The 16,391-nt window shown below is 42.0% G+C and overlaps 1 protein-coding gene across 1 annotated transcript in view; it reads left to right on the top strand.

Moving 5' to 3' along the window:
- The window catches only part of adamts6 (ADAM metallopeptidase with thrombospondin type 1 motif, 6), a 400,523-nt gene that overhangs the window by 35,951 nt on the left and 348,181 nt on the right, over nt 1–16,391 (top strand). The window contains exons 4-6 of the mRNA XM_070869378.1: nt 3,071–3,288; nt 13,073–13,156; nt 13,565–13,710. Of these exons, the coding sequence (XP_070725479.1) occupies nt 3,071–3,288; nt 13,073–13,156; nt 13,565–13,710 (448 nt within the window). The remainder of the gene's footprint in view (nt 1–3,070; nt 3,289–13,072; nt 13,157–13,564; nt 13,711–16,391) is intronic.

Genomic DNA, 16,391 nt, shown 5'->3' with positions numbered 1-16,391 from the left:
TTAATTCCGCCTTCCGTCTTGGTTGTTGTCTCTACTTTAACTCTCGTTGTTTTTAGTGGGGCTAATATAGGGCTAATATCGCTGCCGTCCGAGTCCTTGTCACATGACGAGGAGCCCGAATCCGAATCCGACATCAATACTCCCGCCTGTTGCCTTTCCAGCTGTCGGTGTTCTTTCCCTACGTGTGCCAGACTTGGATAGACGGCTTTGTACCCCAAACGTGGCCCCTGCATACTGGCTGCGACCAAATCGTTAATCTCACCCTTCAGTTTAGTTATCTCATTCCCTTTCTTCTCTATTTCCAAATTTTTCTTGGTCACTTGTTTCCCAAGTGCCTTGATTTGATCTTTAGCAGCTTTCAGATCCCAATCGAATTGGGACTGGGTCATGATTTATTTTCTCTATCGAACTTGGCTCATGACAGCCAGGGACCAGCAGGTCCTTTCTTTATCTTTCATGCGTGTGGTTTTCCACCATACCATTTTTATATCGTCCAGGGTCCACTGACCCTTAGAGGTTCTGTACTTTTGTTCAACTTCGGCACATGTCTTTCGTAAATCAAACTGCTATTCGATGTATTCCCTAAGGCTTTCTAACACTTCCTCGTCCATGACCTCCGGTGGGGCCAGCCCTCCTTTTTCAGTCATGGGACGGTTTTTGTTTCCGCCTTCAGCCATTGTGCCGATTTAGAACCCTTAGTTGCGGTGGGTGCGAGACGTGGACCTTAAGTCCGGGACAGGACCTTATGTTCTGTCGAGTGGAGAGCTCTCAGTTACGGGGGTCTCAACCCTAATACTACCCACAGACGGTTCTTTTAAAGATTGCATGAATGACACCTGCCGCGAAAAACTTCGGACGAGGACTTTATTTAAGAGATGTCCTTACCCTCATGTCGACGTGGGTCCTAGGATCTCCTAGCGGCTGACATTCAGCGATCTTGCCGACTACGCCAGAATGTAGGGTCTCTTATATTCTTAGCAGTTGACGAGATTCGAGTCCGGTGGTAGTATCCAGGCAAACTTTATTGACTTAGTTACATTCAGTTACATCTTGCAGTTACTAAGAATAAAGCACGCTCTACCGCGTGTTACAGCTCCAGTTATAGTCGCGAACGTGGGGTCTTCCCATTCCCTGATTGCCCCCCCTGCTGTTACTGGGGTCAGTATGTCGACTCCGGACTGGCCGCTGGTTATCACCCATTGCAGATAACAATCGCTTTGGTCATGATGTGATTAGCACATCATGCACTTTCCTCCTGCTGTTCACTGTGTCGCAGCATGTTCCTGTTATCTGGTCGGAACAGCGCTTAACCCTGTGACTATGCTTTGGCCCCAACCACGCTGCAACCTTTTCCATTGTTAGTGAGCACGTACGCAGCACACAGCTACTCTATAATTATAACTTAATCAGTTCCCAGTTAATCAGGTCCCACAATAGTTAATCAGGTTCCACATTGTGGTATTGAGCAAGGGAGTGCATATAGGCCGATGTGTGTGCAATCTAGGACTCAGTGGCCCAAAAATTGCGGCCTCTCTGGATGCGTATGATGTGCACACGCACCCAAAGAGGCCTCGCAAATGCTGGTTCTCGGCGCGCGATGCGCATGCGCCACGAATCGGCTTTTGCAATCTGTCAAAATATCTTTTGACAGATCGTACGCATCCCCAGGAGAAGGGCCTGCGGGCGGAGATTTGGACTATTTGCCCAACTCTTGCCCAGCAAATGTCCTTCAAATCCTTCCGCTGGTAAAAGCAGGCGTATAACCTATTTTTACCAGCGTAAGAGTTGTAAAACATATAAAAATTTGTAACATTTAATTTTTCTATTAAAAACCCTGTCTATAAAGGTTAGTTTATTTTTAACACTATTAAAACATTTGTTTTTAACTCAAAAAAATATTTTTTTCTCTAAAACTTTTAATTTAATGCAATTTCTATTAATTTTTAAAAAAATGAAGTGTTTTTTAAATTTATGTTTGAGTTTTATTTGATTTGATGGGTATTCTCATTGATCGCAATGGGAGTTCGGAGCTCCCATTACTATGAATGAAAATACTACATTGCGATTGGTGGTCCAGGCTCACATGATCCCAGGATACGCATACGATCCTGGAAGATATGTTCCCATACGTTGGACTGCGAAACTAGGCTTCAGAGTGTAATCCTATGTTCCTCCGGGGCTACCAGGTATTTTCGTAAAACATTTTTGGTCGGAGACGTTCGCCCGCAGGAAGCCTCCGACTGCAATTTTCCCCCCATTATCTTTTTAGGAAGTTTGAAAAATTAAAGTGCCCCCTCATTTTGCCATCAATCCTCCATAGAGAATACAATGAGATGTTAAACCGAGGTCCTGTCTGCCTGATCAGGTGGATGTAAAAGATCCCATGGCACTTTTTCATGAAAACCTGGATTTCTCCTGATATCGTTCATCCTTCAACCAATACAACCCAAACACATTAGCTGATTGTTGTTTATGGAACCTTGCTATGTGTAAATTGCCTGCTGAGTTTGCCTAAAAAAAATAATGACTACACTTCAAAAAATTATTCATTGGTTATAAAGCACTTTGCTACCTATTTTTTACCATTCCTAACTATGGAGAGTAATCTTTGTGGAACTATCTCCACCTTTTACATTTCAGTCCCTTGTTAATCTTGGTGGGGTCCACTGTATAATGCAGAAGACCAAATGTACTAAGAAGGCATTATGGGGAACTGGCTCATCCAGCCAGCTCCTGCACAGCTTTCAAGCTGGTCTGAAGTTAGAGCTGTTTCAGGATGCATAGACATGGCTCTGATCTGTGATGGCACTTGAGCAGCAAAGCAAGAAGACAGACCCACTTGAGGGCTTCGATGCTTGCAAGAAAATTGACATGAAACATCAAGTAAATTTCTAGTCTGTATATTGTTTTTTCCCCTAACATTTGAACCAAATATTTTCTCCCTGTTTTCTTGCCCTTTAATTAGCGATTGTTTCAATTCATGAAAGTGGAACTCCACATTTAAAGCAGCTGGACTGTAAGATGCTAAGCTACTATGCCAGCTAACATGGTTGATTATCTTCACTCCTAGAAGACCGCACAGGAAGAAGAAAGCCTCGGTGGTTAAATGGTCCCTCGGCCTTTCCAACCTCATTGCCAAATAACAAAACTGCAAACAGTCCACATCGACACAAGAGATCAGTAAGCCTTGAACGCTTTGTGGAAACTCTTGTAGTGGCAGACAAAATGATGGTGGGATACCATGGTCGTAAGGATATCGAACATTATATCTTGTCTGTAATGAATATTGTAAGTTTTATCCCTTTGTATTTTAAAATGATAAACATTTGTTGAATCTGTTTTCTTGGCTTTGAATAAGTGTTGTCTAAAATGTTTCTATCTGCTACTTTAGCAGAGGCATTAATCCATTTAATATGAATGGACTAACACCTCTACTGAAATAGAAGAGTTACAAATGAACACATTAAGCATTTGTATCTGTTATTGCACAGTGCAAGTCTAAGACTTTTCTTTCCCTAAAATGACACAGGCACAAACATTTAAGGGAGAATGTTAATTGGGAGCACAATTCAGTTGAGTGGGGGCCTTGTCTGCATGCTGCTTGCCCACAATGAGCAGAAAGCTGCAGCATGCAGGCTGGCAGGGGAATGGCGCTCTGGGTGGCAGGTGGTCGCTGGCTTGGCACCAAAGGGAGACTTGCCATCAGGAAGGCAAGTCACAGGGAGGGAGTTTCATGGGGGTCCTGTGAGTGGGCAGCCCAGAGCTGGGGAGGCCTAAATATTCATTGTGGGCCCCGGAGGAGCACTCCTGGCCCCACAAGAAAAGTAAGATAACTTGCCTTAAATGGCCTTTTCTGGTCCCAGATCCTGCCCTCGCCGTCTTCATCTGGCAAGAAAGCTGCAGTGGCTTTTCTAATCAAGCCAGAGTAAAGATTGCAGTGGAAGGCCAATGAGCAGGTTAAAATCAGGATCAGCGCAAAGCAGTTGGGAAATCAGTGGGTGAGTCACCTGTGCATTTTAACTGCCCACCCACCAGTTTCTGCCAGGTGGGCAGCATCAAAATCAACCTCTTTTATCAACTCCAATAATCTAACGTTATCTGTTTGAAAAAGGATGTTTCCCCCTGTATTTATTAGAGAGAGTGATGCTAATAGATGGCAGTAAGTGAGTTACAAGACAATAATTATGTTTTCTGTTGCCAACCATGAGAATAAAACGCCACCATTTTATGAACATTAGGAACATCCTGTATTGTATTTCATTTGTTCAGTCTCTATCCATTATTGTACCTCAGGTTGCTTTCTCCTGTCATCAACAATAACTTATTTTGCTGGTGTCACAAAAAAACCCATTATATTTCATTTTATAATTAGTTTTTCCAACAGTTATATATTTAAAGTTTAGTCAGGATTTTTCAAAATAGTTCTACTGGTTGACTTTAAAAGTCCAGATGCTCGGGTGGAATTTAACCCCATGGAGTTTCTGGAAATTGCATAAGAACATTAGAACATAACAATTAAGAGCAGGAGTTGACCATACGGCCCCTCAAGCCTGCTCCGCCATTCAATAAGATCATGGCTGATCGTCAACCTCAACTCTACTTTCCCGCCCAATCTCTATATCCTTTGGTTCCCCTAAAGTCCAAAAATCTATCTATCTCAGCCTTGAGTACTCTTAACGATTCAGCATCCACAGCCCTTTGGGATAGCAAATTCCAAAGATTGACAACCCTCTGAATGAAGAAATTCCTCCTTATCTCAGCCTTAAATATATAACACAGTGAGAGAGGATATATTAAGGGGTTTAGCATCTTTGAAAGTAGATAAATCGCCAGGCCCGGATGAAATGTATCCCAAGCTGTTGAGAGAAGCAAGGGGGGAAATAGCAGAGGCTCTGACCATTAGTTTCCAATCTTCACTGGCTACAGGTGTGATGGTGGGGGACTGTTAACGTTGTACCGTTGTTTAAAAAGGGAGAAAGGGATAGACCCAGTAATTATAGGCCAGTCAGCCTAACCTCTGTGGTGGGCAAATTATTGGAAATAATTCTGAATGACAGCAACAATCGTCATTTAGAAAGGCAAGGATTAATCAAGGGCAGTCAGCATGGATTTGTTAAGGGAAGGTCGTATCTGACTAATAAATTGTACTTTTTAAACAGGCAACGAGGTGGGGGGGGGGGGGGGTCAATGAGGGTTGCGTGTTTGATGTAGTCTACATGGATTTTAGCAAGGCTTTTGACAAGGTCCCACATGGCAGACTGGTCAGAAAAATAAAAGCCCATAGGATCCAAGGGGAAGTGGCAAGTTGGATCCAAAATTGGCTCAGTGGCAGGAAGCAAAAGGTAATGGTTGATGGGTGTTTGTGTGACTGGAAGGCTGTTTCCAGTTAGGTTGCTCAGGGCTCAATACGAGGTCCCTTTTAATTATTTAAAAATGGGGGAAATTCTTTACATTTCTTTAGCTTTCTTTTAATCTGTATGGATTGTGTACAAAAAAGCTTTTTTGAGTTAATATTTTTTAATTCTAAATTGGTTGCAGTTAAAAAGTGATAATTGTCACACTAAACTAATCGGGCACATGATTTATTCTGATATATCAATTATTTAGACTTCATATATCAATGATTAGGACTTCAATGTAGGGGACATGATCAAGCACTTTACAGATGATACAAAAATTGGCCGTGTGGTTGATGGTAAGGAAGAAAGCTATAGCCTGCAGGAAGATATAAAGGGATTGGTTGGGTGGGCAGAAAAGTGCCAAATGGAATTCAATCTGGAGAAGTGTGAGGTAATGCACTTGGGGAGGGCAAACAAAACTTGGATACTGAAGTGTAGAGGAACCGAGGAACCTTGGAGTGCATGTCGACCGATCCCTGAAGGTAGTAAGATGGTTAAGAAGGCATACAGGATACTTTTCTTTATTAGCCAAGGCATTGATTTTAAGAGCAGGGAGGTTATACTTCACCTCTATAAAACACTAGTTAGGCCATAGCTAGAGTACTGCGTGCAGTTCTGGTCACCAAATTACAGAAAGATGTGATTGCACTAGAGATGATACAGAGGAGATTTACGAGGATGTTGCCTGGACTGAAGAATTTTAGCTATGAGGAAAGATTGGATAGGTTGGGTTTTTCTTTTGGAACAGAGGGGGCTGAGGGAAGACTTGTTTGAGTTATATAAATTTATCAGGGGCCTGGACAAAGTGGATAGGAAGGAACTATTTCCCTTAGCAGAGAGACCAATAACCAAGTGGCATAGATTTAAAGTAATTGGTAGAAGCATTAGAGGGGATTTGAGGGGAATAATTTTCACCCAGATGGTGGTGGGGTCTGGAATTCACTGGCTGAAAAGGTGATAGAGGCAGAAACCCTCATCATATTTAAAAAGTATTTGGAGATGCACTTGAAGTCCTGCAACCCACAAGGCTACGGACCAAGAGCTGGAAAGTGGGAGTAGGCTGGATAGCTCTTTTTCAGTCAACACAGATACGATGGGCCAAATGGCCTCCTTCTATGCCATAAATTTCTATGATTTTATGATTATAATGGCCGACCCCTTATCCTGAGGGTATGGCCCCTAGTTCTAGAGTCTCCAGCCAGGGGAAACAACCTCTAGGCATCTACCCTGTCAACCCTTCTCAGAATCTTATGTTTCAATGAGATTAACTCTCATTCTTCTAAACTCCAGAGAGTGTAGGGCCAATGTAATCAATCTTTCCTCATAGTACAAGTCTCTCATCCCAGGAATCAATCTAGTGAACCTTTGTTGCACTGCCTCTAAGACAGTATGTCCTTTCTCAGATAAGGAGACCAAAACTGTGTGGTCTCACCAAAGCCCTGTACAATTGTAGCAAGACTTCCTTACTCTTGTATTCCAACCTCCTTGCAATAAAGGCCAACATGCCATTTGCCTTCCTAATTGCTTGCTGTACCTGCATGCTAACTCTGTGTTTCCTGTACAAGGACACCTAAATCTCTCTGAACACCGACATTTAATAGTTTCTCACCATTTAAAAAATATTCTGTTTTCTGTTTTTCCAACCAAAGTGACTAACTCCACATTTCCCCACATTATACTCCATCTGTCACCTTATTGTTGACTCACTTAACCTGTCTATATCCATTTGCAGGCTCTTTGTGTCCTCCTCATAGCATACTTTCCCACCTAGCTTTGTATCGTCAGCAAACTTTACACTCGGTCCCTTCATCTAAGCCATCAATATAGATTGTGAATAGCTGAAACTCAAGCACTGATCTTTACGGCACCCCACTAGTTACAGCCTGACATTCTGAAAATGACCCCTTTATCCATACTCTCTGTTTTCTGTCCTTCAACCAATCCTCTATCCATGCTAATAGATTAACCCCAATCCCATGAGCTCCAATCTTACATAAGAACATAAGAAATAGGAGCAGGAATAGGCCATTTGGTCCCTCAGGCCTGTTCTGCCATTTAATAAGATCATGACTGATCTTATCATGGACTCGGCTCCACTTCCCTGCCCACTCCCCATAACCTTTTATTATCTTATCGCTCAAAAATCTGTCTATCTCTGCCTTAAATATATTCAGTGAACCAGCCTCCACAGCTCTCTGGGGCAGAGAATTCCACAGATTTACAACCCTTAGAGAAAAGAAATTCCTCCTCATCTCAATTTTAAATGGGCGGTCCCTTATTCTGAGACTATGCCCCCTAGTTTTAGTTTCCTCTATGAGTGGAACTATCCTCTCTGCATCCACCTTGTGGAGCCCCTTCATTATCTTATATGTTTCAATAAGATCACCTCTCATTCTTCTGAACTCCAATGAATATAGGCCCAACCTACTCAACCTATCTTCATAACTCAACCTATCTTCATAGGTCAACCCCCTTATCTCCGGAATCAACCTAATAAACCTTCTCTGAACAGCCTCCAATGCAAGTATATCCTTCCTTAAAAACGGAACCAAAACTGTACACAGTACTTTCGGTGTGGCCTCATCAATACCCTGTACAGTTGTAGCAGGACTTCTCTGCATTTATACTCCATCGCCCTTGCAATAAAGGCCAACATTACGTTTGCCTTCCTGATTAATTGCTGTACGTGCATACAAACATTTTGCATTTCATGCACAAGGATCCCCAGGTCTCGCTGTATTGCAGCACTTTGCAATTTTTCTCCATTTAAATTATAATTTGTTTTTCTATTTTTTCTCCTCACATTTTCCCACATTATACTCCATCTGCCAAATTTTTGCCCACTCACTTAGCCTGTCTATATCCCTTTGCAGATTTCTTGTGCCCGCCACACAATTTGCTCTCCCACGTATCTTTGTATCATCAGCAAACTGGCTACATTACACTCGTTCCCTTCATCCAAATCATTAATATAGATTGTAAATAGTTGAAGCCCCAGCACTGATCCCTGCGGCACCCCACTAGTTACTGTTTGCCGGAAAATGACCTATTTATTCCGACTCTCTGTTTTCTGTTAGTTAGCCAATCCTCTATCAATGCTAATATATTACCCCCAACCCTGTGAACTTTTATCTTGTGCAGTAACCTTTTATGTGGAACCTTATCGAATGCCTTCTGGAAATCCAAATACACCACATCCACTGGTTCTCCCTTATCTACCCTGCTTGTTACATCCTGAAAGAACTCCAGCAAATTTGTCAAACATGATTTCCCTTTCATAAAACCATGTTGACTGTGCTTAATTGAATCATGCTTTTCCAAATGTCCTGCCACTGTTTCTTTAATAATGCACTCCAGCATTTTCCCAGATGTTAGGCTAACTGGTCTATAGTTTCCTGCTTTCTGTCTGCCTCCTTTTTTAAATAGGGGTGTTACATTTGCAATTTTCCAATCTGCTGGGAACTCCCCAGAATCCAGGGAATTTTGGTAGATTACAACCAATGCATCCACTATCTCTGCGGCCGCTTCTTGTAAGACCCGAGGATGTAAGGCATCAGGTCCAGGGGACTTGTCCACCTTTAGTCCCATTATTTTACCGAGTACTACTTCTTTAGTGATAGTGATTGTATTAACTTCCTCCCTTCCTATAGCCCCTTGATTATCCAGTACTGGGATGTTTTTAGTGTCTTCTACCTTGAAGACCGATACAAAATATTTGTTCAATGTCTCTGCCATTTTCTGCCCTGTTCCCCATTATTAATTCCCCAGTCTCATCCTCTAAGGGAACAACATTTACTTTAGCCACTCTTTTCCTTTTTATGTACCTGTCGAAACTCTTAGTATCTGTTTTTATATTTTGTGCTAGTTTGCTTTCATAATCTATCTTTCCTCTCTTTTTTTAGTCGGTCTTTGCAGGCTTTTAAAAGTTTCCCAATCCTCTGGCCTCCCACTAGTCTTAGCCACTTTGTATGCCCTTGTTTTCGTTTGATACCATCCCTTATTTCCTTAGATAGCCACGGATGGTTATCCCTTCTCTTACAGTCTTTCCTTCTCATTGGAATATATTTTTGTTGAGAGTTATGAAATAGCTCCTTAAATGTCTACCACTGCTCATCAACCGTCCCACACTTTACTTATTTTCCCAGTGTACTTTAGCCAACTCTGCCTTCATACCTTTGTAGTCTCCTTTATTTAAGCTTCGGACACTGGTTGCAGATCCAACTTTCTCACCCTCCAACTGAATTTTAAATTCAACCATGCTATGATCACTCATTCCTAGAGGATCCTTTACTACGAGATCATTTATTAATCCTGTCTCAATACACAGTACCAGATCTTAGATTGCCTGCTCTCTGATTGGTTCTGCAATGTACTGTTCGAGGAAACTATCCTGGATACACTCAATGAACTCTTCCTCAATGCTACCCTGGCCAATTTGCCTTATGCAATCAATATGAAGGTTAAAATCGCCCATGATTATTGCCATTTCTTTTTTTACAAGCCTCCATTATTTCTTGATTTATACTCCGTCCAACAGTGTAGCTACTGTTAGGGGGCCAACAGTGACTTTTTCCCCTTATTATCTCCACCCAAACTGATTCTACATCTTGAACTTCTGAGCAAATATCATTTGTCACTAACTCATTGATCTCATCCTTTATTAACAGCGCTATCCCACCTCCTTTTCCTTTCTGTCTGTCCTTCCGATTTGTCAAATACCCATGACTATTTAGTTCCCAGCCTTGGTCACCTTGCAACCACTTCTCTGTAATGATTATCAGATCATACCCATTTGTATCTATTTGTGCCGTCAACTCATCTATTTTGTTACGAATGCTGCGTGCATTGCGATAAAGAGCTTTTAAATTTGTTTTTTCCTGCTTTGACCCCACTTTCTGATTCACTTTTATGTTTATACATTCTGTCCCTTCCTGTCATGCTCTAGTTTTCATTTCCCCCAGTGCTACCCTGCTCTATTGCCTTTTCCTTATTCTATGACTTTTTAAATTTTCGCTTACCTCCCCTCCCCTCCGCACTAATTAGTTTAAAGCCCTCTCTACAGCCCCAGTTATTTGATTTGCCAGGACCCTAGTCCCAGCACGGTCTAAGTGGAGCCCGTCCAAACAGAACAGTTCCCTCTTACCCCAGTACTGGTGACAGTGTCCCACGGACCATAACCCATTTCTCCCACGCCAGTCTTTGAGCCACGTGTTTAACTCTCTGATCTTATTTATCCTATGCAAATTTGTTCGTGGCTCAGGCAGTAACCCAGAGATTATTACCTTTGTGGTTCTACTTTTTAATTTGGCCCCTAGCTGCTCAAAATCCCTCAGCAGAACCTCTTTATTGTCCCACCTACGTCGTTGGGACATGGACCACGACAACTGGATCGTCCCTCTCCCACTCCAAGTTCCTCTCCAGCCCAGAGGAGATGTCCTTAACCCTGGCACCGGGTAGGCAACACAGCCTTCGGGACTCACGCTCTCGACTGCAGAGAACAGTGCCTATCCCCCTAACTATACTGTCCACTACCACTACAATGTTTCTTTTTACTCCCTCCACTTGAATGGCCCCCTGTACCATGGTGCTGTGTGTAACAAGCTTTTATGTGGCACCTTATCGAATGCCTTTTGGAAATCCAAATATACTACATCCACTGGTTCCCCTTTATCTTGCTAGTTATATCCTCAAAAAATGTGAATAAATTTGTCAAACACGATTTTCTTTTCATAACACTATGTTGACTCTGCCTAATCATATTATGATTTTCTAAATGCCCTGTTACCACTTCCTTAATAATGGATTCCAGCAATTTCCCAACAATTGATGCATGAATGCTTCCCATGCCTTTCATCCATTAAAATGAATAGGTGGATAATCGTGGGGAGTGAGTGAACCAGATGCTCACAATCACAATATTAGTCTTCCATTTGGAGACTGGCTTTATTTTTGTGTTGTTTCAGTCCATGCCTTTTTGTTAACCTTTATTTCTTAGCTTTTTAAATTGAATTTTTAACGTTTTTTTTTTGCTGCTTGAGCTTTCTGTTCCCACACCCCTCTTTGTTTAAATTAGTGGACAGACAGCCAATTTGTTTACTGTTCTGTAACCAGCCACTATGAGCTCCACAAAAGTGGTATGCATTGAATGTTAATTAAATATTTCCTCACTTCATGTGGGCAGCATCTCCCCTCCACTCAGCACCTCTCAGATAACACAGCTCAGATCACACACTTGTAATCTGAAGAAACAAACCTATATCTGACCAGCAGGCACATGATGGTACTGATTTTAAGTACCGGGGGGATTGCGGCCTAGTGAAGGGCTGGCCCATTATGGAGTGGCAGCGGAGAGATCCAACCAATTTTAATAGCCGGGCCTCATTAACATGTTGGCTGACTTCCCACCAAAATGGCATGGATGACAGCTGATAAAATGGGGACCAAAAGGATTGGTCCCGAGCACTAAAATAAGTGTTCATTTGGGGATGGGTCAAACAGGGATCACAGTCATGCAAGGGGAAGTGAAGCCCATGGCAGGGGAATCCCATGATTTCCTTCTGGTGCCCAAAGGAGCACTCCAGTTCCTCCTGGTCACAAGAATACCTAATTGTTTTGAAAAAAAACTTGCCTTTCTGGGCTGCTTCTGGCCTGGACCGACTTCCCAACAGCTTTGGCCAGGCGGGGAAGCCACCACTGCTCCCCCACTTAGGCTTCGGGTTAATATTGCAGTTAAATCCCGAGTATGTTATCGGAGTCCGATCCGCATATTTAAAAAATAACCCGAATACAAAAGCAAAATATTGTGGATGCTGGAAATCTGAAATAAAAACAGACAATGCCAGAAATACTCAACACTTAAGGCAGCATCTGTGGAGAGAGAAACAGAGTTAGCGTTTCAGGTCGATGACCTTTCGTCAGACTAAAGAAAGACCCTGCTGGCTTTGGGTGGGTTTCCTTGCTGCCTACAATTTAAAATTGCCGGCAGCCAGATCGGGCAAAGAAGCTGTTGGCTGAGTTTCACTTTAATTGCCCACACCCAGTGGGAGTTAAAATTCTCCCCAATGTTTCTAACAGCCAATCATGTCTAACATTCCAGTCCATTTATTATTGTATATTTCACTGCAGTAAATGGAGAACAAATAAGAATATTGCTACAAAAAATGTACTGGATCTTGTGGGTTATTCATCATATTTAGCAATCACCAATGAAATAGAGCTACACAAAGAATGTGGAAGCTGACACAATGACTATTTCAATAAATATCTATTTGCAATTACCTGTGCTCATCGATAAGTATAGAAATGTAAAAGAAACAGATGTGTGACAGCATGCAAATTTAAGGTGATGGTTACTTTAAACAGAAGTACTTTAGATACTAGTTCTAACATACAAGGAATAATTTTATAACATCATGTTCTTGACACGGAGTTCTCTCAGCTGAGAGCACACTCCCCTGACTTTTAGTCCATTAAATCATATGTTTGAATTCCTGATATGTTCTTCTAGTAAAAGAGGCTCTGCACTGGGAGCATGATTTCATAATATTACCCCTGTGAAGCTGTATTTAATTATGATATTACTGTCATCATAAAGTTGTCAGAATAAAAGTGAAAACAGAAAAGAATTTTACTTTTGTCTGACTTTGTGTCTTTTCTTTTTTTCTGGAGGTCAGGTTGCCAAACTTTACCGTGATTCCAGTCTAGGAAATGTTGTGAACATAATAGTCACTCGTCTGATTGTTCTTACTGAAGATCAGGTAAGACGAGGAATCCAAAATGGCTATTCTCTTTAATAGTTACGTTTTTTGATTGTTTTACACAAATTGAAGCAAAGTTCTATTACTGAAAAAATACCGGGGGAAGAAATACTCCGGTCCTACATGTAGCGACATTGTAAATGCATTCAACAAGAATGTGTTTACGTGAGAAGGAGTTTTTCCTTCAGTTCTTCTTCCCTTGATGTGTTGAATGATTTGTTGGGCTGAAGTCAGACATCAGGAAATGTCAAAATAGAAAATTGTTAATTGAAATAAAGGGTAGTTTTTCAAAAAAAATAAAAAAGAAAACTGCCCTTACTAATTATCATCTTCATTTTTATTCTTTGAAGAAAAACTGGTTCTTCAGTAATGTGTTTGGATTTCTCTGGTATACTTGTTGCATTGTAGCCAAACTTGGAGATAAATCATCATGCAGACAAGTCCTTGGACAGCTTCTGTAAATGGCAGAAATCCATTCTTTCTCACCAAAATGATGGAAACACCATTCCAGAAAATGGGATTGCTCATCATGATAATGCTGTTTTAATTACTAGGTAAGATGGATGTTCTGGATATTTGCATTTGATTTCTAATCACAAAGTAAAAGTCTTATGCAGTGTGACTAGTAATATACTTATGTTCACATCAGAATGTGCACTTCAGACTTTTTAAGTGCTTTTTCTATCTTAAGTTTCCTTCATGTAAGCTGTCCCCCTCTTTGGTCCACCTGGCCTAGATTCTTCTGTGAGGGTGGTGGATGGGCTGTTGCCAATGCCCCATGCGCTCCACTCCCAGGAGGTAGTAGGAACTGCCACTCCCCCCACTGATTTTTCTGCCTCCTGCTGGGAGAGGCGTAGGTTCTACACGGCAATTAACCTAATCTGCATGGGTCAGATTGGGAGATGAATTAAGATGGGAACTGCATTTTCTCTGAATACCAGCCTTCTAATACTCTACTGCTGAACCATCCTAATTTCAAACTTCCAATGATTCCTTTTCCAATCTGTTTATGGCTGTTCAAGTAGCCTATACAGAAGAACGTAAGAAATAGGAGCAGGATCAGACCCTGCGGCCCCTTGAGCCTGCTCCACCATTCAATACGATCATGGCTGATCATCTCAACTCCACTTTCCTGCCCAATTTCCATATCCCTTGATTCCCCTTGACTCCAAAAATGTATCTCTCTCAGCCTTGAATATATTCAGAGACTCAGCATCCACAGCCCTCTGGGCTGAGAATTCGAAAGATTCACAACCCTCTGAGTGAAGACATTACATAAGAACATAAGAACATAGGAATTAGGAACAGGAGTAGGCCATCTAGCCCCTCGAGCTTGCTCCGCCATTCAAAAAGATCATGGCTGATCTGGCCGTGGACTCAGCTCCACTGACCCGCCCGCTCCCCATAACCCTTAATTCCCTTATTGGTTAAAAATCTATCTGTGATTTGAATACATTCAATGAGCTAGCCTCAACTGCTTCCTTGGGCAGAGAATTCCACAGATTCACAACCCTCTGGGAGAAGAAATTCCTTCTCAACTCGGTTTTAAATTGGCTCCCCCGTATTTTGAGGCTGTGCCCCCGAGTTCTAGTCTCCCCGACCAGTGGAAACAACCTCTCTGCCTCTATCTTGTCTATCCCTTTCATTATTTTAAATGTTTCTATAAGATCACCCCTCATCCTTCTGAACTCCAACGAGTAAAGACCCAGTCTACTCAATCTATCATCATAAGGTAACCCCCTCATCTCCGGAATCAGCCTAGTGAATCGTCTCTGTACCCCCTCCAAGGCTAGTATATCCTTCCTTAAGTAAGGTGACCAAAACTGCACACAGTACTCCAGGTGCGGCCTCACCAATACCCTGTACAGTTGCAGCAGGACCTCCCTGCTTTTGTACTCCATCCCTCTCGCAATGAAGGCCAACATTCCATTCGCCTTCCTGATTACCTGCTGCACCTGCAAACTAACCTTTTGGGATTCATGCACAAGGACCCCCAGGTCCCTCTACACCGCAGTATGTTGTAATTTCTCTCCATTCAAATAATATTCCCTTTTACTGTTTTTTTTCCCAATGTGGAATGACCTCACATTTTCCGACATTGTATTCCATCTGCCAAACCTTAGCCCATTCGCTTAACCTATCTAAATCTCTTTGCAGCCTCTCTGTGTCCTCGACACAACCTGCTTTTCCACTAATCTTTGTGTCATCTGCAAATTTTGTTACACTACACTCTGTCCCCTCTTCCAGGTCATCTATGTATATTGTAAACAGTTGTGGTCCCAGCACCGATCCCTGTGGCACACCACTAACCACCAATTTCCAACCCGAAAAGGACCCATTTATCCCGACTCTCTGCTTTCTGTTAGCCAGCCAATTCTCTATCTATGCGAATACATTTCCTCTGACTCCGCGTACCTTTATCTTCTGCAGTAACCTTTTGTGTGGCACCTTATCGAATGCCTTTTGGAAATCTAAATACACCACATCCATCGGTACACCTCTATCCACCATGCTCGTTATATCCTCAAAGAATTCCAGTAAATTAGTTAAACATGATTTCCCCTTCATGAATCCATGTTGCGTCTGCTTGATTGCACTATTCCTATCTAGATGTCCCGCTATTTCTTCCTTAATGATAGCTTCAAGCATTTTCCCCACTACAGATGTTAAACTAACCGGCCTATAGTTACCTGCCTTTTGGCTGCCCCCTTTTTTAAACAGAGGCATTACATTAGCTGCTTTCCAATCTGCAGGTACCTCCCCAGAGTTCAGAGAATTTTGGTAGATTATAACAAATGCATCTGCTATAACTTCCGCCATCTTTTTTAATACCCTGGGATGCATTTCATCAGGACCAGGGGACGTGTCCAGCACTACCTCCCTAGTGATAGTGTTTGTCTCAAGGTGCTCCCTTCCCACATTCCCGTGACCAGCAATTTTTGGCATGGTTTTTGTGTCTTCCACTGTGAAGACGGAAGCAAAATAATTGTTTAAGGTCTCAGCCATTTCCACAATTCCCATTATTAAATCCCCCTTCTCATCTTTTAAGAGACTAACATTTACTTTAGTCACTCTTTTCCTTTTTATATATCAGTAAAAGCTTTTACTATCTGTTTTTATGTTTTGCGCAAGTTTACTTTCGTAATCTATCTTTCCTTTCTTTATTGCTTTCTTAGTCATTCTTTGCTGTCGTTTAAAATTTTCCCAAACTTCTAGTTTCCCACTAACCTTGGCC

The sequence above is a fragment of the Pristiophorus japonicus genome, chromosome 2 (genome assembly GCF_044704955.1).
Source record: "Pristiophorus japonicus isolate sPriJap1 chromosome 2, sPriJap1.hap1, whole genome shotgun sequence".
NCBI lineage: Eukaryota > Metazoa > Chordata > Chondrichthyes > Pristiophoridae > Pristiophorus > Pristiophorus japonicus.
This window is presented reverse-complemented; position numbering and strand designations above follow the sequence as displayed.